At 37.3% G+C, this 24166-nt stretch overlaps 1 protein-coding gene across 5 annotated transcripts in view; it reads left to right on the top strand.

The window, feature by feature from the left end:
- SNTB2 (syntrophin beta 2) overlaps positions 1-24166 on the top strand; it is a 99356-nt gene that overhangs the window by 38205 nt on the left and 36985 nt on the right. For all 5 annotated transcript variants that reach the window (XM_082436082.1, XM_082436083.1, XM_082436084.1 and 2 more), the window contains exons 2-4: positions 4180-4393; positions 15544-15754; positions 21798-21940. In XM_082436082.1, coding sequence (XP_082292208.1) covers positions 4180-4393; positions 15544-15754; positions 21798-21940 — 568 coding nt within the window. The remainder of the gene's footprint in view (positions 1-4179; positions 4394-15543; positions 15755-21797; positions 21941-24166) is intronic.

Below are 24166 nucleotides of genomic sequence, written 5' to 3' on the forward strand. Positions count from 1 at the left end.
AAGTTTGAGCAAGTTTTCGGAATAAATTTTCTTCCTTTCTTAAATAAGGTTTTTTGTTTTTTGTATAAATGATATGGGCTCATCAAAGTTTCAAATATACACAACTACATAAAGAAAAAAAAAGGCAGTCCTATGCATATTTCTAGGCACTATTGATATTTTGCTGAAAATCTCCCCAGATGTCTTTCCAGGAGTGTGTACAGTACATGTATATGTTTTTTGTCACTCTAAAGAGAAGGGATTATAGTGATGCTTTTAGGGTGGGGGAGAACCCCCTTCATTTTCAGTAAGAGCGAGCAGTGCGTAAAAGAAAGATTAACTTCAGCAACTAAACACCTAAAATACTATAAACATCAGAGTTTAAGCATGTTGAGGATGATCTTTAACTATCAGGAAAAGTGAAATAACTCTGAAATATATCACAGTTTCTTTTTTTTTAATTTATTTAAAGATTATTTATTTATTTATTTATTTGGCTGCGCCGGGTCTTATTTGCGGCACGCAAGATCTAGTTCCCCGACCAGGGATTGAACTCGGGCCCCCTGCATGGGGAGCATGGATTCTTACCCACTGGACTACCAGGGAAGTCCCATATCACGGTTTCTTTTTTATAATTATTATTAATTTATTAATTTCTTTCTGGCTGCTTTGGGTCTTCGTTGCTGCGTGCAGGCTTTCTCTAGTTGCGGCGAGCGGGGGATACTCTTCATTGTGGTGCACAGGCTTCTCATTGCGGTGGCTTCTCTTGTTGCGGAGCACGGGCTCTAGGCGCACAGGCTCAGTAGTTGTGGCACACGGGCTTAGTAGCTCTGTGACATGCGGGATCTTTCCGAACCAGGGCTCGAACCCGTGTCTCCTGCATTGGCAGGCGGATTCTTAACCACTGCGCCACCAGGGAAGTCCCCATATCACGGTTTCTGAGTTGACCTGAATGCCATGTGGCGGTGTAGAGACTTTGCTTATCCAGCCGGGTATCCAGGTTAAAGCACTGTGGCAACTGGGGAGGTCTAAGAACAGGACTCAGACAGAGCACCCTTAACTTTTCACCTTTCCGGAATCTCAGGTAAATTAGAAACAGATGTCTATTTATGGTTCTCCAGCCATTATGGATAACCAATTAGATGGGGGTATGGGTGCCATTGTCATCAACTCAAGTGAAACTCATTGCTCTTTTAATAAGGCCATGCAATAGGCTATGTGTGTATGCCTGTTTTATTTAAATATGTGTAGTAATCAACTCATTGATGCTACTCTGTGATCAAACGAACTTCTGAGTATATCATAAAGGGGGCTTTTCTAACCACTGTAGTATTCAGGAGTAGTCATTTAGAATGTCTTTAGTTTCCCCCAATTAGTAGCCCAAAAGTTAGTATACTGCCTTAAATGTTTGAAAAGTAACTCTCTGCCATTGGCAGTGACTAGAAACTGTAAGAATTTCTGCCAAAGTTATTGTGATCTAATTCTCTCTTGAAAGCACAAAGCTAAACTAAAGCATGTATTGAATGCCTGAGTCAGCTGCTCAAAGGATACACTGGTTGCGCCCCTGCTCATTTTTCTAGGATGAAAAAAATCTCCTTGGTGACCTGAAGCAGTTAGCTTTTACTCTCTCCACCTAGAAATACACATATTATAACTATACATAGAAAGCACACACACATACAAACTCTTTCCAAATGTTGGCATTAGCATTATTATATTTTCTAGAACTATGCTTAACTTCAGCAGATCTTCTTGAATAACTTATACGGAAATAATTTTGCCTCTTCTACTGATTGCTGTTTAAAATTTTTAACTTTTCTAGCTTTTTAACTTAGGGAAGGAGAAGAAAGTCACCTACTACTTATTGAATGTTTAGCATGTGCCTAGAATTTTTACTTGCTTAGTGTTACTGCCATTTTATAGATGAGGACTTCAGAACTGTCAAGTGAGGTCACATAGCTCTGAAGTAGCAAGCACAGTTAGTAGTTAGTATTTGAACAAGGTCTGATTCCAAAGGCCTCTTTGTCACCACATCATGTAGAGTGAGCGGTAGGATGCTATGCTTATAAAAGATTATTATCAATATTACTAAGTAAAAAAAGCAAGATGTGGAAACAGTAAGCATAATATACTACCATTGTGTGTATTTATGTATATACACGTATGTGTGTCTATTTTCATACATGCTTAGCCTGTTGCTGGAAGACCATACAGTAATTGCCTCCAGGGATGGGAATTGGGCTGCTAGAAATACATACTCTTTATTATAAAACCTTTTATACCTTTTGAATTTTGTTTTTTTCTCTCTTTTTTTAAAAATTTATTTATTTTATTTATTTTTGGCTGCATTGGGCCTTCGTTGCTGTGTGCGGGCTTTCTCTAGTTGCGGCGAGCAGGGGCTACTCTTCGTTGCGGTGCGCGGGCTGCTCGTTGCGGTGGCTTCTCTTGTTGCAGAGCACGGGCTCTAGGCACATAGGCTTCAGTAGTTGTGGCACACAGGCTCAGTAGCTGTGGCTCGCGGGCTCTAGAGCGCAGGCTCAGTAGTTGTGGCGCGTGGGCTTAGTTGCTCTGCGACATGTGGGCTCTTCCCGGACCAGGGCTCGAACACTTGTCCCCTGCATTGGCAGGCGGATTCTTAACCACTGCGCCACCAGGGAAACCCTGAATTTTGTTTTATATGCATGTATTACCTATTCAAAAAAGAAACAATATTTTAAAGACTTGTTAGCTATGTTTTTAGAAACACAGCTGATTATTTTTTTAGATTTAGTAATCTATTTCTTAGTAAAGTTTCATAGGCTTGTAAAGCTTCTAATGCTATAAAATATTAATACTAGCTATTATGACATTGATAAGCATTGATAATGATCATATCTTTCTAGTTTTTCAGTTCCCATGATACTACTCTAATGACCTACCACAGTGGAATTTGAGAGGAGGTAGATTACTGATGTAACATATATTGATGTTAGAAGAGGAAATGGTGACCGATTTATCTACATTCAATGATTTATTGACATTTTAATGCTTTTTAAGATTTTACTAAAAAAGGATTTAATAATCTTCAGTTTATCTAGTTTTTGAAATAGGAGCACAATGCCTCAAATGATAGTAGTTGCCAGTCATGAATGAGGTAAAAGAAGTATTTTATATGTCTTAAAATTGAACTTAAAAGAAAAACATTTTGCATATATTAAAAGCTATATCTTAATTTGGGGCTACCGTTAATAGAAATACCTTGTTTTTGACTATGTTTTTGTACTTGTTTTTCAAAGCTATAATGGTTTGTTTCCATAGCTGTCTCCCTTACTAGACTGGGCATTCCTTGAAGGCAGGGTCCATGCCTAAGTTACTCTTGTATTCTCAGTGGCTAGCCTAATGCCTGATACTTGGAAGGTAGCTAAAAATGTTGACTGAGTTGAATCAAACTGAAATAGAGATACATAGCTTAGTCTGGAGAAGAGAGAGATCATCTCAGTCTTCAGATATCTGAAGGGTTCTCATGTGGAAGAGATTAAGTTTGTTCTATATGGCCTCTATAGTCAGCAAACCAGTGGGTGGAAGTTTCAAGTTTCTAAATATTGAGTTGTCTAAAGCTAGATGGGGCTGTCTCAGGAGGTACTGAATCTATCTCCAGATTCATTCATGATGGCCAACTACTGAGATAATTCAGGTATTTAATTGTTCATTTTTTCCTTCACTCATTTATTCAAACATTTACTGAGTAGGCACTGGTCTGGATGTTAGACACCACGATTGAATAAATTGTAAACCCTGCCTTTGGGGAACTCGCAGCCAGCAGGGGAACTGAAGTATTAACAAAGGATTACAACCCAGGGTGCTTAGAGGTTGCTACAGAAGAGTAATGGTAATACCCGGGAGAGAGTGAACAGGAAAGGCTGCTGAGGAGGTGACTCTTGAGTAGAGTTGACCAGGCCGACAAAGGGAGAAAGGAGTCCTAAGCAGAAGCAACAATATGCAAAGACTCAGGAGTTAAAGTTTTTAGGATAGAGCAGTGGTATATCATTTGGATTACATGTTCTTAAAGCACCCTCCAATCCTAAGATTCTGTGTGCTGGCTCTTTAACTTCGTGTATTTTTTCACTTCATGCCAGGTAGTTCGTGTATGTATATATTTCAGTTGTTATTTTTCATAGGAAGCAAAAATACTAACCTTCTTCTTTGATTTTTGTTCATTAGTTAAATTCATCCGAGAAGTAACGCCATATATCAAGAAGCCATCGTTAGTATCAGATCTGCCATGGGAAGGTGCAGCTCCCCAGTCACCGAGCTTTAGTGGCAGCGAGGACTCCGGTTCTCCAAAACATCAGAACAGCACCAAGGACAGGAAGGTCATCCCTCTCAAAATGTGCTTTGCTGCTAGAAACCTAAGCATGCCGGACCTGGAAAACAGGTGAGCTGTACCTAAGGAGAACATCGTACTCACAGCTTTGCAAACTTACAGATATGTTGCAATATTACTTTCTCCCTTTGCGTATTTTTATGCAATAATATGACTGTTGACTAAATTATATAGAGGAAAACATCAGTCTGAGATGAGAGAATCATTTTTGGACTTCCATATTTAACTTACTTCACACATATATGTACATATATAGATCAATTTTGGATGAACACACAAGAAGCTTAATGATGGTTATGCCTGGGGAATGAAATGGGATTAGAAGGTAGAAGGAAAGAAGAGGCTTCTACTTTTCATTTTAAACCTTTCTGGAGTGTTATTATTAGTTTATTCATTATGAATAGTACTTAATAATTGAAAAAGTCTTGTCCAAGAAATTTTAAAAAATATCTCCTAGGAGGAAATTCCTTATACTATGGTTAGTGTAAAGAATCAGAGATCTTCATTATAGGTCAGACTGCATCAACTAGTAACGTGACTGTGGCAGGTTAGCTTCTTTTGACCTCAGTTTCCTCGTTTGTGAAATGAGAGCATTGGATTGGATAATTTCTAATGTCCCTCCTAGTTCTATCACCATTTGGGTTCTATGACTTTGTCTTCATTAATGCCATGATGTGGTACTGGTAAACCTAGTGTTAGGTTAGAGATGGGAAAAAAAGAGATAAAGAAACTAGTCCAAAGACATAGTTAAGGACAAACTTTTTATAATATACTTTCGCTTTTATGGTCTCCTCTGATCTGAATGCACAGCCTAATCGGGATGGGATGGTTCACAGAAGACAGCAAGAAGCTGAATGACCTTCTTGGGCATTTTAGGCCATGGGGACATGGAAGCTCCTGCTCTATAATATATTATGTGTATGCTGGAAAGAGTTGAGCTCTGCAATCACACAGACCTTGGTTTGAATCCAAACTAGGTCACCTGCTCCAAGGAAGGCTCTGAGCGAGTTCCTTCACCTCTATAAACCTCCATATTCTCAGTGATTAAAAAAAAAAATAATAAGAATAATGCTTAACTCAGTGTGCAGATTAAATGGGATAACACACATGAAGCCCTTTGCATAGAGCCAAACACATAGTAGGTTCTCAAGAAATAGTAGCTTAAAAAGTCTTAACTGCTAACTTTGTATACATACATACATATATAAATATATATATAAATATATATATATAAATATATATATATATATATATATATAAATATATATATATATATATATAGGCCACGCCATGCAGCTTGTGGGATCTTAGTTCCCTGACCAGGGATTGAACTCAAGCCCTCAGAGGTGAAAGTGCGGAGTCCTAACCACTGGACCGCCAGGGAATTCCCATGTATACATATTTTGAAAATTACATTCTGATATATTTGTATTGTTTTTATTTGCTTTCTTTTAAAATTTCAAGACATAGAAATTACTTCTTGTTATATACAGGTTTATTTGTGAAAGATTGTGTGTATATTGAGTCATATATAAATACAGAACAGCTTGATCTTTAAAGAAATGCTTTTTATTTTTTTCATACAGTATGAATCTAATTTGTACTTATGCATACCAGGGTCGGCAATGGGGATAGATTGGGAGATTGGGATTGACATATAAACACTACTATGTATAAAATAGATAACTAATGAGAATAGACTGTAAAGCACAGGGAACTCTACTCAATGCTCTGTGGTGACCTAAGTGGGAAGGAAATCCAAGGAAGAGGGGATATATGTATATGTGTGGCTGATTCACTTTGTTGTACAGTGGAAACTAACACAACATTGTAAAGCAACTATGCTCCAATAAAAATAAAAAAGAAAAATAAAAAAATAAAAAAATAAAAAAGAATCTAATTTGTAAAGTAAATAATCAACTCTGCCTCTTAAATACAAATTAAAATTTTTTTCTCAAATGAGATATATTTATGTAGAGACTGTGATCTGTTAATCATGGACTTAAAAAAAATTATGTAGTTAGGACTATAGAGAAGGAATTAGAATAGAGTTACCATGTGATAAAGAGAACAAATAGCCATTAAATTTGTCATCTGATTGTCAGGCTGAGGAAAGTATTCAGGCTAAATCCCTTCATAATAAATCATTTCTTTTTTTTTTTTTATAAAGAGATTTCTTATTTTGATTAATTAATTAATTAATTTATTTATTTTTGGCTGTGTTGGGTCTTCGTTTCTGTGCGAGGGCTTTCTCTAGCTGTGGCGAGCGGGGGCCACTCTTCATCGCGGTGCGCGGGCCTCTCACTATCGCGGCCTCTCTTGTTGCGGAGCACAGGCTCCAGATGCACAGGCTCAGTAGATGTGGCTCACGGGCCCAGTTGCTCCGCGGCATGTGGGATCCTCCCAGACCAGGGCTCGAACCCGTGTCCCCTGCATTGGCAGGCAGACTCTCAACCACTGCGCCACCAGGGAAGCCCTCTTTTTTTTTTTTAATAAATAAATTTATTGATTTATTTTTGGCTGCTTTAGGTCTTGCTGTGTGCTGGCTTTCTCTAGTTGCGGCGAGCGGGGGCTACTCTTCGTTGCAATGTGTGGGCTTCTCATTGCAGCGGCTTCTCTTGTTGCGGAGCACAGGCTCTAGGCGCGTGGGCTTCAGTAGTTGTGGCACGCGGGCTCAGTGGTTGTTGCTCGCGGGCTCTAGATCACAGGCTCAGTAGTTGTGGCACATGGGCTTAGTAGCTCCGCGGCATGTGGGATCTTCCCAGACCAGGGCTCGAACACTTGTCCCCTGCATTGGCAGGCGGATCCTTAACCACTGTGCCACCAGGGAAGTCCCTATAAGTCATTTCTGAGAATGAGAATAGATTGTTGTCTTAGTCTGTTCAGGCTGCTGTAACAAAATACCATAAACTGGATGGCTTATAAACAACAGAAATTTATTTTTCACAGGGAAAAGCCTTGGAAGTCTAAGATCAAGGCACTGGCATATTTAGTGTCTAGCGAAGGCCCACTTCCTGATTCATAGATGGTCATTTTCTTGCTATGCCCTCACATGGCAGAGAAATCTAGACAGCTCCCTGGGTCTCTCTCGTGAGAGCACTAATCCCATCTGTGAAGACTCTGCCCTCACGATCTAATCACCTCCCAGAGGCCCCATCATCTAATTTTGTCACATTCAGGGTTAGGATTTTAATATATGAATTTGAGGCAGGGACACAAACATTCAGTCTACAGCACCTGTAGTGCTGCTGATATATTTCTATAGCACGCTGGGGTTGTGGGAGTAGGGAGAGAAGGAAGGAGGAAGGTGATATGACTTGGCTGTATTGCTGAAAGTGGTGCTAGTTTATCATCCACTAAGACATCTTTTAGAGCTCAATAACCTTGACCTTTATTAAAACTTGGGGCTGCATTCTCTTTAGCGTATATGCTAAAGACATTTGGTGGATGGTCAAGTTTGAAATAGATTTTCAGAACCAACAGGAGAGGGCAGTTTGGGCTACAAGAGTTGTATCATCACCGTGCTCTTCAGTAAGATGATCAGTCTACTTATTACTATACAAGGATAGGTCTTAGAAGAGTTAGGCTTTTGCAGATTATCAGGCTTAATGCTGCAAAGTAATTTGTTTCCAAAGTTACTTAAAATACCAAATTTGGGGACTTCCATGGTGGTCATGTGGTTAAGACTCCACGTGCAGTGCTCTCAGTGCAGGGGGCATGGGTTCAGTCCCTGGTTGGGGAACTAAGATCCAGCATGCTGCATGGTGTGGCCAAAAAAAGAAAAAACAATACCAAATTTGCAAATGATCTGCTTTTTGTAAAATAGAAGTTGGAAGAGATTCAAGGTTATTCTTATGTCACTCTTACTTGCATTCCAGTGTGCTTTCTAGAGAAAAAGAAAAGCAGTAGAATTGCAGGTACCTGGCAAAATTATATGTAACTTTGGTTATACCCACAGGAATGTGAACATCTATCCTAAGTGTCTTGGTAGAAAAAAATGTTCAGAGCCATTGACTAATTACACTGAAGTTAGGGTGATGGACTTTGTAACTTTAGGCAAACTATTTGTTTTCGTAAGCCTTGGTTTCCTCCTGTATAAAATGAAAGGTTATATGAGGATTAAATAAGAGAACAGTTATAAAATTGGCATAGTATGCTCTCAATATATTATTATTATAGGTGCTGTTGGTGTCCTTGTGACCTGAAGTAAGTCCCTTAATTTCTCTGTCCTCCTATTTTTTTCTTTCTGTAAAATGGACATAATAATGCTTGCTCAACTCTGTTCTTTTACTTCAAGGATAAATAAGATAGTATCTGTAAAATCACTTGGAGCTCTTTGATCCTTAAATTTATCTCAGCTCTGTCAAAGGAAATGTCATGACAGGTAACACAGCTGCAACATTTAAAGCCATGGAGAAAAACAGTTCATTTATGAATAGCAAAAATAAGTTTCATCGGGACATCTGTCACCAAGATATTTATCACATTGCAGCCTTATATAACTGACCATATTTCTATTTGAAAATCTTAATCTTCCACATAGTCTTTTGTAAAACTCTGACAAGGAATAGGCTTAGATGTTCCCTAATCTGGAAAATAATTATGAATCTGGTATTTAAGCCGTACATAGGCAAGTGGATTCCCATCATTCTTCATTTTTTCCCTAACAATTTATTATGAAAATCTTCAAACATACAGCAAAGTCGAAAGAATTTTATAGTCAACACTCATTTTTCCACCACATAGATTCTACCATTAACATTTTACTATATATACTTTATCATGGATTGGCCCACCTATCCATCTGTCAATCCATCTTAATTTTCTTTGATGCATTTCAAAGTGAATTGCACACATTAGAATACTTCTCTCTACTCAAGCATGCATATAGAGTTCAGTGTTTTCGCTGTAGCTTTCTTCTTTTGAGACAATATTTGCATACAATAAAATACACAAATCCTAAATTTTGACAGATGCATAAAATTATGTAACCCAAGCCTATCAAGATACAGGACATTACTGTTACCTTGGAAAGTTTTCTTTTGCCCCTTCCCAGTCAATTCCCTCTCCCACCTTCCAAGGCTACTACTGTTCTGACTTGCTGTCATAGATCTGTTTCAACTATTCTAAAACTTCATGTAAATGTAGTCATATCATATGTACTTTTTTGTGATAGAATTATTTAACTCAGCGTAAGAATTTTGAGATTCATTCTTCTTGTTGCATGTAACAATAGCTCTTTCTCTTTTATTGCTGAGTAGTGTTATGTTTTATGAATATAACATAGTTTCTTTATCCATTTTCCTATTCATGGATACCTGAGCTATTTCCAGTTTGGAGCTAATATTAATAAAGTTACTGTGAATATTTTTGTTCAACTCTTGTGGGCATACATTTTTATTTCTCTTGGATAAATTCTTAGGAGTGAAACTGCTGGCTCAAAGAGTAGGTGTATGTTTAGTTTTTTAAAAAACTGCCAGGCTTTTTTCCAGAGTGGTTGTGCCATTTTACATGCCCACCAGCAGTGTGCAAGAGTTTCCATTGCTTCACATCCTTGCCAGCATTGGTAGTGTCAGTCTTTTTAATATTAACTATATTAACTATTAATATTAAATATTCTGATGGGTGTGTAGTGGAATCTCCTTGTGGTTCATCCTTCATTTTAATGTAAAGACTTCACTTTCTAGATAAAAAACTTATTTGACATGAGAGGAAAGCGTCCTTTTTTTCTGTTTTACTACATTGATTCAGTTTCACTATCTAGAGCTGAGAAAAAGTGCTGACCATCAGAATGAATAAGTAAAGAGGGGGAGGAAGTTTATTCGCTTCTTCCACCTCTAGTCCTCAAGACCTCACTAGATGCTTCTGATAGTTATAAGCGGTTCATTGTGGAAAGTGAAAGCTAAATAAATAATGACAAAGTCCAGGGAGAGAACATGAGCCTGTTCCTTAGCAAACAGCATTGTGGGCAGTGCGGAGTTTAGCGAGGACAAGGTGTTCTTAAATGCTGCTTTTCGGAAACGTAAATCTGTTATCATTGAGCTGGTTCTCAATGTCTGGGTCATCTTCACTTTGGCTGTTTTCCATGTAAAAGGTAAATTTTGGCTTTATGATGTATAAAACAACATGATTATTACTAAATTGAACACATAAGTTATGTCATAGACTTTACTAAGCAGAAGAAATAAGCAGGCTAAACTTAAGAATCCTATGCTTCTGTGGACCTAAACATGATCTGATTCATCTGATCAGAATGTAATTGCATTTCTCAGGAAATCCTCAGTGGTCTGACCAGAGGCCAGAACTCTTCACACTGTAGCTGTCTCCTCCTCTCTCCTGTGGGCCCAAACAATGACTGGAAGACTGCCTCCGAACTTTTATTTGTAGAATTTTCATTTGAATTTGTCTTTTAAAACAGCAGTAGACGTTAGGAAACACTTTGTCCCCTTTATCAGCTCTAGGGGCTGCTTCTTCAAAGGCAGACTTCTGGATCCTAGAATCATTAGTCCTATTTTGGAGTTTATTTTCTGTTTCTTCTAATTTAATTTTCTATTTTATAATCACTTTTTAGGAAACACTGCAAAATTTCTCTTTTCATGAAAAATTGGTGATTCTGTCCTGGGAACTGTTTTATTTCCTGTTTTCGTCTTTTTCCAGCCTAGTGGTCCCATGATCTTTTCCTGCTTAATCAGGTTAAGTTTATTTTATATCAGACTTATTTTCCTTTCTTTCAGTTATTAATAAGTAGGATCTTTAACATCGGGATTTTCAGAGTTTAAACTGTGGCAAAGGAGCTGTGTCTGAGAGACTCTCCCAGGAACTGTATGAGGTATAAAGGCTTTTTCAGAAGGTGAATGTTCTGTGTCCGGAGAAGGATGAACTGATTCCTGCCTTTAGCGCTAAGTAGGTCAGTAGGAGGAGTGAAAGAAATTTTTTGTCATGGTTTTGCAACAACTTTTAGCATGCGATTAAGGATGTTAAGCTGGTTACAGTGCCAAAGCAACCAGCTGGAAATAAATAGCCTCTGTAGAAAACAACTAGCCTGGTATAGGGTCTAAATTAAGGACATCACTGGCTCTTGCGCTCAGTTTGGTGGAATGAGGGTGGATATGAATCTTCTTCTGGGTTGAGGGTGGGGCAGTCACTGGCCGCTGGGGGTGGGGAATGCTGAAACAGTCAGCCGGCCTCTTTATTTTAGCTGAGTGCTTTACTCCCACTTCCAGAGGTAACTGGTGCCTCCAGTTCCCCAGCCTCTTCAGGATTCTGCAACATGGATCGGCTTGGATTTGACTCTCCCCACTTTTCTTAGGTCTGCTCTGTCTGTTTGCCAGCTTCCAAAATTTTGTTGTAGTCGCTCTTCTCCTCTTCTCCCTGAGCTTGTAGGATTATGCTTTTTAAAAATTCCCTTTAAAGTTTGGTGGTGACTTCTTAGATACAACACCAAAAGCACAGTACATAAAAGAAAAAATTCATAAGTTGAACTTCATTAAAATTAAAAACTTCTGCTCTGTAACAGACACTGTGTACTAGGCTTCTCCAGAGAAAGAAGCAACAGGATGGATAGATAGTTAGATAGATTTATTTATTTATTATAGGAATTAGCTCATGCAATTGTGGAGACCAAGAAGTCCCATGATCTGTTGTCTGCAGGCTGGAGAAACAGGAAAGCCAGTCTTATGATTCACCCTGAGTTCAAAGGCCCAAGAACCAGGAACACCAATGTGTGAGGGCAGGAGAAAAAGATGGTTGTCCAACTCAAGAAGAGAGCAAACTTCCCCCCCCCACCGCTTTTTTTTATTCTATTCATGCCCTCGGTGAATTGGATGATGCCCACCTGCATTGTCGAGGGCCATCTTCTTTACTCAGTCTACTGATGATGCAAATCTATTCCAGAAACACCCTCACAGACACCCCCAGAAATAATGTTTTACCAGCTACCTGGACATCCCTTAGCCCAGTCAAGTTAACGCATAAAATTAACCGTTACACACTGTTAAGAGAACGAAAAGATAAGCTACAGACTGGGAGAAAATCTTTGTGAAATACATATCAGGTAAAGGACTGATATCCAAAATTTACAAAGAATTCCTAAAGCTCAACAATAAGAAAACAACCCAGTTTTAAAATGGACAACAGGTCTGATCTGAACAGACACTTCACCAAAGAAGAACTACAGGGCAAATAAGCATATGAAAGGTACTCAAATCATATGCCATTAGGGAATTGCAAATTAAAACAATGAGATACCACTATACACATATTAGAATGGCCAAAATCCACCTGACAGTACCACGTGCTAGCAAAGATGTATAGTAACAGAAAGGCTTATTCATTGATGGTAGGAACGCAAAATGGTACGGCTACTTTGGAAGACAGTTTGGCAGTTTCTTACAAAGCTAAACGTAGTCTTACCATGTGACCCAGCAGTTGTGCTCCTTGGTATTTACCCAGAGGAGTCAAAAACTTACGTCCACACAAAAACCTACACACAAATGCTTTAATCGTAATTGCCAAAACTTGAAAACAACCAAGAGGTCCTTCAATAAATAGGTGAATGGATAAACAAACTGTGGTTCATCCAGACAGTAGAATATTATTCAGTGATAAAAAGAAGTGAGCTGTCAAGCCACAGAAGACATGGAGGAACCTTAAATGCATATTGCTAAGTGAAAGAAGCCAGTCTGAAAAGCTTACGTACTTACTGTATGATTCCTTGGAAACAGTAAAAGGATCAGCAGTTGCCAGGAGTTCAGAGCCAGGGAGTGAGTGTAATATACTATTTTAAATCTTCCCATAATAAATGTATAACTATTTTTCTTTTAGAAAATATAATCATTTTTTTAGCCAACAAATATTTATGTTAAGGACCATGATGGCAACAATTGATATAGTGGAAAATAACATTAAAAAGAAAAACATTATAAAGTAATATAGAGGACTAAATAAAGGTCAACATGAATGTTAAGCTATTTGTCAGAAATCTCTTTTCTTCTTCTACTTTTGCTGAGCTTTTAGGATGGAGGTGTTCCTCCTGACTAGGAGTGGGTCCTCCTGGTGAGCTCTGTGTAGTCTCATCCTTCTTGGGTCCAATTAAACCTCCCCAGGCCATTTCTCTATTGTAAGCCATCTTACATCCCACCATAAAATGATTATTATTATTATTTTTTTTTTTTGGCCACACCAAGTGGCTTGTGGGATATATATATATCACATTTTGTTTATCCATTCCATCAATGGACATTTGGGTTGTTTCCACCTTTTGGTTATTGTGAATGATGCCTCTGTGAACCTAGGTGTACAGATATCTCATAAAATTATTTTTAATTCATTGTTTTGATCATATCGTTCCCTTGTTGAGAATCCTCAGTGATTCCATGTTGCTTACCAATTAATATTCAGACTTAACCTGCTATTCAAAACCCTCTAAATTTTAATCCCAAGCTACTTCTCACTGTATTTAGCTATAGGATAGGAAATCAAATAAATTCATCCAAACTGTAACTAAAACAGAAAGCAGGATAGCTTATGACTTGCTGTCTAAAGATACCTCAGGTGTGGGCTTTGTGAAGTGTTTTGGCTGGTCACAGATTTTATTTTATGTTTTGACTATTTTCTAGAACTTTCTGGCCTACTTGGCTATTGCCCTAGAACTGTGAAGGCATATAAAACATGGATAGACTGGTGGCTAGACCTTCAGGTAGCTAGAAGGGTAAGTCTAGTGGGAGGGCATTGAGTGGGTAAGTAGGTAGGTACCAGGTAGATGTGTTTATAAATTGTCTCACAGCATGACACCAGCTTGGTAAGTGTGCCCCAGCGGTGTAGAGGCCTCCATTGCAGTCCTGCTTTGCTACTACCATCTTGGGAGTGCCTTTTTTAGCCAGGAACTTTGTGGTAGTCATCACAGTTCTTTATAGAAGTAGTTTTTGTAACCTGTAATTGTGTATTAGTTAATTATAAATTTTCTGCCTTCCCCATTAGATGATAGTCCCAGTGAGAGTAGAGACTAGTTTTTTTGCCTATCTTTTTCACTGCTGTATCTCTAACACAGTGTCAAGCATAGTATCTGGCATACAGTAGGTTCTCAATAAATGTTTATTTAAGAAAGGGTGGACTGACCAGAGTTCAAATGAGAATGAATATTTATTTGCCATATTAAGTATGGCAAATTAAAATTTGGAATTGTAAAGGAATTTCTAAACAGGACAAAAGAGAGGGATGCAAACTTCAAGGCAGAAATGCTAGTGTACATGTAAACTGGTCATCTTTGACAGGTGGTGTGGGATCTGGTGACAGTGCTGCAAGGAAGCAAAAACTATCTTCAGAAAGATGAAAGAATAAAAAGATCTCTCCTTGGTCAGTGGCAGTTTGTCAGTTTCCAGCCTACCAAATTATTTTTCCATTTTAAAAGATATGTGTGTTCACTGTTAGAACACAGTAGTGTATATATGTTAGTCATTTATTGAATGATTTTTAAAATTCATCTTGGCAAAAACTTTGATCAAAACACAAAATAGTACCCAACAAATTGCTTTATAAGGAATTTGTTGAGTGTACTTTTTAAAAAATTTACATAATTCCTAAAAGTTACTTTTGAAGTATAGATTGTTCACAGTTGAGTATTAACAAATAATAGTCATAGAGTTGAAGATCTCTTAACTATTCTTCTACCATGACTCAGTGGATGATTTAATCATATAATGTTACCCAGACCCTCAAAAACAATTTCAAATTTTTGTAAAGAGTCATTCTTCAGCTATTTTCTTTATTTCACACAGTGGAAATTTCAGTTCACTGTTTGGCAGTAGGTTCTATATACCTAGCAATACTGTATACCAGAGTTTTCTAAGTATTTAAAAAAATATTAGTTCTTTCTTTACAATGTGCCTATGAGATTCAGCAAGCACACTTTCCATTTCTTTGACATGGAAATTAAGGCAAAGTGCAGTGTTCTACTACAGACTCTACAGTAGGTTCCCTTATCTTAGATCATTACGTTAATACTGAAACAACAGACCCAGCAGTTAGTCTTTCCAATGATGATCTTTCCACATGTGGATTTCTCTGGAATTGGACCCTAAGGAATTAAGAGAAAGTATTTATATTCTGGAATGTAAAAGTAGATTTTCAGTTGTGTATGTTAAACCGTGGCAGGTTTGATGGCTTCTGATCTAGCTCACTTTTTTTTTTCTTTTTCCACACAGATTGATAGAGCTACATTCTCCTGATAGCAGGAACACGTTGATCCTACGTTGCAAGGATACAGCCACAGCACACTCCTGGTTCGTAGCTATCCACACCAACGTAATGGCTCTCCTCCCACAGGTGTTGGCTGAACTCAATGCCATGCTTGGTGCAACCAGTACAGCAGGAGGCAGCAAGGAGGTTAAGCACATTGCCTGGCTGGCAGAACAGGTAGGCTGGGAGGCAGGGCAGTGTCTCACCGGGTCACTACTCAGAGCCAGGATGGTTCCCCCATTTCGTATGTCTGTAATGTTTATCATGCAGTCAGGCCCTGGATGTCTAGCTTGCAGATCTTTTGTTAGTCTTTTGTTTCTCCTCCCCTAGTGTTTAGTTGTTTGTTGCTAATTATCACCTCCACCAGAAGAACTGACTGTCATGATAATCATCATCATAACATAACTTAAAAGGGGTTCTTAGTAACATCTGTATCCTTAATGACTGAAGATAATTTTCACGGTTTTAGAATAGGATCAGCAAACTTCTTCTGCAAAGGGCTATTAGTGCTACAACTACTTGACTCTGCCATTATAGCAAGAAAACAGTCATAGACAATATGAACATGAATAGATGCGACTGTGTTTCAATAAGACTTTATTTACAAAAAGAGGTAGTGGGCTGTATTTGGCCCACAAGTCATAGTTTCCCAATTCCTGTACTAGTCTACTGACAGAGTTTCAGGGACAACAGGCTTACTCCCCTGGTCTGGGAAAATTATAAAATATACAAAACACTTTACAAGCCATTAAACACGTGTAGTTGTCGTCTACAACTGAAAAATGAAAAGAGGAGAAACAAGAAAACCTAAGTAGATGTTGGGTAAAGGGAAAGGAAGGATATAATCCAAGTTAGTTTAGATCCAAATTTGGCAAAAGGGAGACTAAAAGTTCTACATGATGTTACAATACATCCTTTTTCTTTCTGGGCCTTCACTGTCAGCTGGGCCAGAGGGAGTTGAAAACAGAAGACAGAATAGGGATTCAGAGATGAGTGTTCAAGTGCTAGCTCTGTTTTTCACTGGTTTTAGATCTTTTTAAAAGTGCCTTCATATCTTTGCATCCTAGTTCCTTCGTGTGTGCAAGGGAGCAGGGATTGCATCAGTATCAGCCCAGGAAGGTTTTGTTCTTTTGCGTTGTTGTTTTGTTTTAAATACAGTTTCCCAGGTCTGGCTTCTCATGTTCCCCATCAAGAGTTCACATTTGGTAGACCGATGGTGGGGCCTGGAAATCTCATTTGACTCCCCAGGTGATTGTGTAGTGGATTTTGGACTGCACTGATTTAGTTTTTTTTCAGCCGTGAAATTTTATGAACATTCCAAATAATGATTCTAATAAATTAGAACACAGAATTAGTACTGTGATGATTTCTAGGAGGCATAATTAGAGTAACTAAGCAGAAGAAACTAATGAAAATCATGGTATAAATATTTACGACTTTGAAAGTTTTAGTCTTTTAGTTGTGTTTATCATTGTTTATATTTTTATATGCTGGTTGAAAAACTCGATTGAGTGGTAATTGTTCTGTGCTTTCAGCAATGTTAGAAATCTTCATGATTTTAAAAAGGTAATACATTTACATAGTTCCAAGGTCAGAATAAAAAGTTAATAGGTGATGTCTTACTCTCCTTCTGGTCCCCCAGCCACCTAATTCCTACCCCTCTGCGCCCAGAGAAGTAATCACTTTCATTCCTTTCTACTGAGTCTTTTGAGAGTTTCTTTATGCAAATAAAAGCAATTATGAATATATATTCTTCTTTTTCTCTTTTATAAAAGAAGATGGCATATTTGCACACTACTTTATACCTTGCTGGTTTCTTTCATTAAGCAATATATCCTGGAGATCTTTCCATATCAAAGCACAGAGAGCATTCTTTTTTACAACTGTATAGTTTTCCATTGTGTGGCTGTAGTTAAATAAGCACACCCCCCAGTTTTGTTGTCATAATCTTTTGCCATTACAAAGAATGCTATAATGAATAACCTTGTAGTTTTTCCTTTCACACATGTGCTTTCCAAACTCTTTGGTTCCTGAGTTCAGATAGATCAGATAACAAGGGAACACATTATCTGAATGTATTTGGTTCTTAAGTTTCTAGTAGTGAGCAGTAAAACTTTGGTTAGAAAGGGGTTTATCCAAAGTTTTACATCATTTCCTGAACTTTGATTGTTAGTTCATAGAACAGGGGATATTTCTATACCTGTAGGATAAATCCCAGAAGCGCAGGTTCAAAGGGTATATTAGTAATCTATCTCTATAAAACAAATTACCCCCAAGAGTTAGTGACTTTGAAATAACATTTACCTCCCACAGTTTCTAAGGATCAGGAATCTGGTAGCAGTTTAGCTGCCTGGTTCTGGCCTGGGACGCTTCATGAAGTTGCAGTCAAGCTGTCAGCAAGGGTGGCAGTCATCTGAGGGCTTGACTGGGTTGGCAGGTCCACTTCCAACAGGATTCATTTATATAGCTGTTGGCAGGAGGTCTCAGTTTCTTCCTGCTTGTTGGCAGAAGTCCTCAGTTCCTTTCTATGCAGGCCTTTCCACAAGATTGGCTGAGTGTCCTCGAGACATGGCTGTGGGTTTTTGTCAGAGCAAGTGATCTGACAGAGAGAACAAGATGGAAGCCACAATACCTTTTATGACCTAGTCTCTTCTCTATTCTTTTCATTAGAAGTGAGTTACTAAGTCCAGTCTATACCCCAGGGCTCTGGCTCTTAAAGGGAAGAATGGTAAAGAATTTGTGGACATCTTTTTAAACTACCACAAAAAGTATATGCATTTGTAATTTTGATAAATATTGCCAAATTTACCTTCCATCAAGATTGAACTAATTTAAATTCCCACCAGCAACGTATGAGGGTTGCCAGACCTTTAAAGTGAACTTAATCTGGTTTATGCTACATACAGACAAGTAGAAAGTAGAAAGGAGAAAAATAAAGCCACAAATTCATCACAGTCTGCCCTTTATGGACTGTATTTATGTGTGTGTTTCCTCCACTCAGTTGTGAGCTCTTGGAAGATAGGAGCACATTTTTCCCAAATCTTTAGCCCCCAGAGAACTTAGCCTAATGCTTTGTAAATAGTAGATGTTCACTAATTTTTTCCTTTGTCTACATATATACATGCAAAAAGCAAGCAAACAAGTCATTAATTATAAAATACTGTCCAAGAACACAAGCTCAGGGTTGGAAAATAATACTAAGTCAAAAAGTTTCAACTTCTTTAAAAATAGTATCACGGAACTAATCCAAAGTGCTGTTTCTAAACTATTCATGATTTTTACTTTTTCCAAGTAGTTGTTTGGGTTACCCAAATCAAATACACTTAGAATAAGTTGTTCAAGCAAGACTGGATACCATTTCTCAGAGGTATTGTAATGAACTTACATATTTGATAAGAGTTGCCTTTTTTAACGGTAAGATTGTTTAATTCTATGAGTATGAAAATGGTCAGGATAATTTGAGATCATGTAATCTTTTTAAAATAAGTAAGCATTTCTTTTAGCAATAGATGTGTTTCCTGAAAAGCTTGCATATGAATGAAACTGTTTCAGTTGTAAAGAAAAGATAGTTATCATTTATTTAACTTTAAATGATCTCTCCTTAACTTATCTGTTTGTTATTTCACATTGTCATAAATTGAGTTTGCTTAAAATAGGGAAAACCTATGCTACAGATGTTTGGTAACCAATAGATAATCTGTTCTGTGCAAGGCACTTCTATCTCTTTACTGATACTTATTTTTATGTGACTGATAGTTTACCTTTTAGTTGGTTATATTCTTAAGAGGGAATCTTCTTTAAGTCCAACAAATGAGGGGACATACGTTACCTACGAAATAAGTATTTTTAAGCATTTGAGTGTTGGTAGAAAAGCCAAGACAGGCAAAGAAAGCTTTGTTTTCACAGTTCCTACCTTGTCCCTGGTTATTCTCAAACTGTGTAAAGACTCAAATTAGGAACATATACACTAAATCAGGATTAGTGGAACAATTTATTTTTTGCTCTATGTTTTCTATTGTAATAATAAAATACGTAAATAGCAGAAGTACATCACCTCTTAAAAAGATTTGTGGGATGAAGAGATTTAGGGAATGAATAATAACTATTATTAATTTTTCATCTTTAGTGCTAGTCAACTCTAGTTATTAGAAAATAAAATTTGGAGAAGGCTATTGTTTGGCCAGGTGTATGCATGTGTGGTTATTGAAACACAAGCAAACCAGAACCCTAACTTTAGTATCCCTTTTTTCTCTGGCCAAAAACTCGATAGTGGGGAAAAAAAACACCTCAGTAGTGGAGTCCCAAGGCTGCTTGTACTGATACCACAACCAAAAACACATACTACATACAGCAGGCTGCATTTTGATTCCAGTGAAAGCAAACATTATCCTTATAAGTTAAGGCAAATAGGCAACAGAATGACTTAAACTGAGGTTTTATTTTTCTCCAATGGCAAGTAGAAGAGGGAAAAGATATTCTCCAAAAACTAAGGACTCAAAAGAGCTAAAGAATAAACACTTTTTAAAAATTGTTAATTGAAAAAAAAGTTCTGTGTCTTGAAATTGCATATGGCTTGTATTGGCATTAGCAGTTTTCCTTTCTCTTCTTTGGGAAGAAATACATTTAATTTAGATTTTCTAAATGCATATACTCTGATCTAGTGTTCAAAATCTCTCTTATAACTTAGCAAAAAAAATTAATTAAAAAAATCAGATAGTCATTTTATCCCTTTGGGAAGATACATTTTTACATTATTTTCCCTATGAAATATTATCCATAACAATCTCAGAGACAAAGACTTGGTAGTGCACATAAACTAGAAATCCCTTCGGGGTATCTATCACCCCAAAATTTAAGAATCCAGGAGAACCTCTTTACAGCTGATACTCTCCCTCCAGACATTACTCTAGACTAATATAGAGTCTTAGAAAACTTGGGTTCACTGGTAAGGAAAGTATTAATTATTTCTACCATACTTTGCTTGAATTCTCAGGGTTGAGTCATATATTTTGTGCTTTCAGCACAGGGTCGAACATGGGTAGCTTCACTGGCTGGAATTCATTTCCCCTTCCTGGAATCAGCTCATGGCTCTAGCTAGGAGAAAAGCGTCCCAGTGGTAGATGTTATAGCACAGAACCGAACCACTCAGGTCACTTTTCAGATTATAGATGTATTCTTAAGGTGCCCTGACATGTTCAAATTACCTTCAGAAGTCATTAAGGAAGAGAAAATAAAAAGCAGATCTGAAGACAAGTAAGAGACAAGTGATTCATCAATTTAAATTCACCTTGAAGCCATCAATGATAGTGAGCAGAAAAGATGAGGGTTAAAATACTCTGTTGTTAAGCGTTCCCTGCTCAAAGGTCTCATCTTATGAAGGCAAACATTTTGATGATACCAGGCCTTTTCTTGAACATAGTCTTTTGTTTTTTAGTCTTGGATCCTTGACAATATGTATAAGTAGTGGTTGTTTTCCTACATTTTTAAACCATCATAGAGATAACTGAGCTTTATGCAATTAAATGCAATGGTACACTTGAAACTGAAACATAAACTTCCTGAACTATAATGGGGAACTCTGTGACAATAGTTTATATCAGTGTTTTCCAAAATGCAGCATAGTTGGTCATATCGGCATTTAAAAAAGGTAAAATAGAAATTAGCAGAGTACGTTGCACAAAGTATAGGAATTGTGTTGTTTTGGAAATTTTTAAATTCAGTATTTATATGTATGTGTTGAGTTGCAGTGTAAAATGTATTTCTTATTGTAGGTCTTGATCAAAAATATTTGAAAAACAATGATGTTTATATTATACAGCCTCATTTGGTAATAGTTTCTATCCTGTACTTAGAAGATGTTACTCCCACATCAGACATATTAAAACTATTATCATTTTGAACAGAGTACTATGTATTTAATTAGAATTGGTGATAATTAGTTATTGTGGAATAGGGAAAAAACTGTGTCATATCATTAGAAAATGTCTGTAACTCACTCAGGGAGAGCTTTCTCAAACTACACAATCCACCTCACACCTCCCAGTGGAGAATCCCTGCCAGTGGGAAGGAAGGAACCTGATGGGATGTTTCCTTTTCCTCACATCTGTTAGGAAGGGGAAGCAGAATAGAGACCCACTATCTTAGGCCGTCACTGAAGGAACTTTTACAGTTACAGATCACTATAGTTAGCTCTACTTTCTGGATTTCACCACTGTAACAGGCAAAACTAGATGGTGGAAGACAACAGTGGAGACCTGTCCTCATGGCTGTGACTGAGAAGGATTTGCTGCTTTATGACTGTATGCCGTGGACAAGGGATGCCTGGGCATCACCGTGTCATAGCTATCCTCTTGTTGCCACAAGGTAAGACTAAAGACAAAAAAATAAAATGTCTATCCTCCTCTAAATCTACTAAAGAATTTTAAAATGAATTCTATTATCTTTTAGGTGGCTAAAATAGCATTTAAGTAGCTGATGCAGTTGATTTAGACAAAAACCTTTCTTTCACAACCTTATTATTTTGCAGCTCCTAGCTCAAAATAAATGGTTTCTGTCACTAGTATTTTTGTGTGTATTTTTTAAGTTGTTGAAGCAGCTTCCTAACTGCTCTTTTCAAGACTTGCTTAGTCGTGAAGATAAGTAAATAGTGTTTTTTTTTTCCTTTACTTTATTGACTGTGACTAGAAAACCACTGAAATTGTGGCAGCATTTTGACTGAGTGATGAAATCATTTAAACAAGACTGTGGTACTGTGGATAAACCACACAACTCAACCAAAACATTCTTCAACTTCTCTTTCTAGTATAAGAGTACATAATTTTGATTCCATCAAATAAACATTTATTTGACCTGAAGCAACAGGATGTTTCTAGCATGTCCAATGTGAGGAGTTGGAAGGGAAAAGAATAGAGAAATGTAGATTTGGGGGCCAAGATATCTTAAGAAATAACTAGAAAGTAGTTATCTAGTGTGAAACTAGAAAACATGTTCACATTCGGTGTTATTTGGGCTTAAAAAAGAATCAGGTTTTGATCTAGCTCAAAAACTACACATTAAAAGGGAGCCCCACAGAAAATACTTGGTAGTCAGAAAGGCAAAATGGTGGAGCCATCTGGTATGTCCCACGGGCAACAGTATGGGGGCTCCTGCTTTCAGCAGACAGAGAGTCACGTGAGGCAGAGTATTCTTCTATTCCAGGAAGGCTTCTATGTTATGTAGGATTTCCTTCAATTTGCCAAGTTCCCTTACATATATCACTCTTTTTGTAAAAATATAATTTTCACATAGCTTTTCAGGAGTTTCTGTGTAATTTAGAGCTGGAGCCCTTAGATCACAGAATAGAGATAAAGGATTTATTGAGCCCCAGAGTTAGGGAAGTGTGCCCTCATTAATTCCTTCAGGACATAATGATCCTTCAGAAAGACTGAATTTGGGACTTCCCTGGCGGTCCAGTGGTTAAGACTTCGACTTCCAATACAGGGGGTGCGGGTTTGATCCCTAGCTGAGGAACTAGGATCCCACATGCCTCACGGCCAAAAAACCAAAACATAAAACAGAAGCAATATTGTAACAAATTAAATAAAGACTTTAAAAAAATGATCCACATCAAAAAAAAAAGAAAAAGACTGAATTTAACCATCAGTTTCTCTGGTTTTATTTATTTATTTTTAAAATTCTCACTAAATTATAACCTCCTTGAGGTCAAGAACTATGACTTAGCTCAGCATTTCCCATAATGCTTCGTGTATAGTAGGCCTTCAATAAATCTTAGTTGAGATAAATTCTCTTACTTAAATCACAGTTTCTCTGTCTTAGTTATATTGGGAGCATGACAGGAATTATAACAAAACATGCAGACATGTCTCAGTAGATATAATTAGAGCAATTAAATTTATATTTTCTAAAGAGTTAGAGCTTATGAATATGACTGTCCAGATCTCTTAAGCTTAAATTTTATGGAAGAGGCTTATGCTCTAGTTATGATCATAGAATGCAAGGAGGGTAGCTATATCCTTAGACATTTCCTTAACTGGGTGTTACTGGAGGGATGGAGCAGAAACCTATGACATTCCCTAGATGAGCCTTTGTTCAATATAGAAATTACAATCTCATAAACAAATAATTTCTGGACATTGACTAGACTGGACCTAGACCACCAAAGTACTTTGGTACTAAACAAGGAAATGGGGTGGTTGTGTGGGTACTATCAGTGTGGTATTAATTTGCAACTAAGGAAAAGATATAAATAAGATTTAAAACTCTTAGAAAAAAAATACAGGAGTAGATCTTAATGATCTTGGCTTAGGCAGTGCCTTCTTAGATACAACACCAAAGCACAAGCAACAAGAGAATAAATAAATAAATAGGACTTCATCAAAGTTAAAAACTTTTTTGCTTCATATGTCACCATTAAGAAAGTGAAAAAACCCACAGAATGGGAGAAAATATTTGCAAATCATATATCTAATCTGGGACTTGTATCTAGAAAATATAAAGAACTCTTACAACTCAATAATAAAAAGATAAATTACCCAATTAAAAAATGGGAAAAGGATCTGAGTAGACGTTTGTTCAAAGAAGACATGCAAA

This window comes from Balaenoptera physalus, assembly GCF_965194825.1.
Source record: "Balaenoptera physalus genome assembly, chromosome: 19".
NCBI lineage: Eukaryota > Metazoa > Chordata > Mammalia > Artiodactyla > Balaenopteridae > Balaenoptera > Balaenoptera physalus.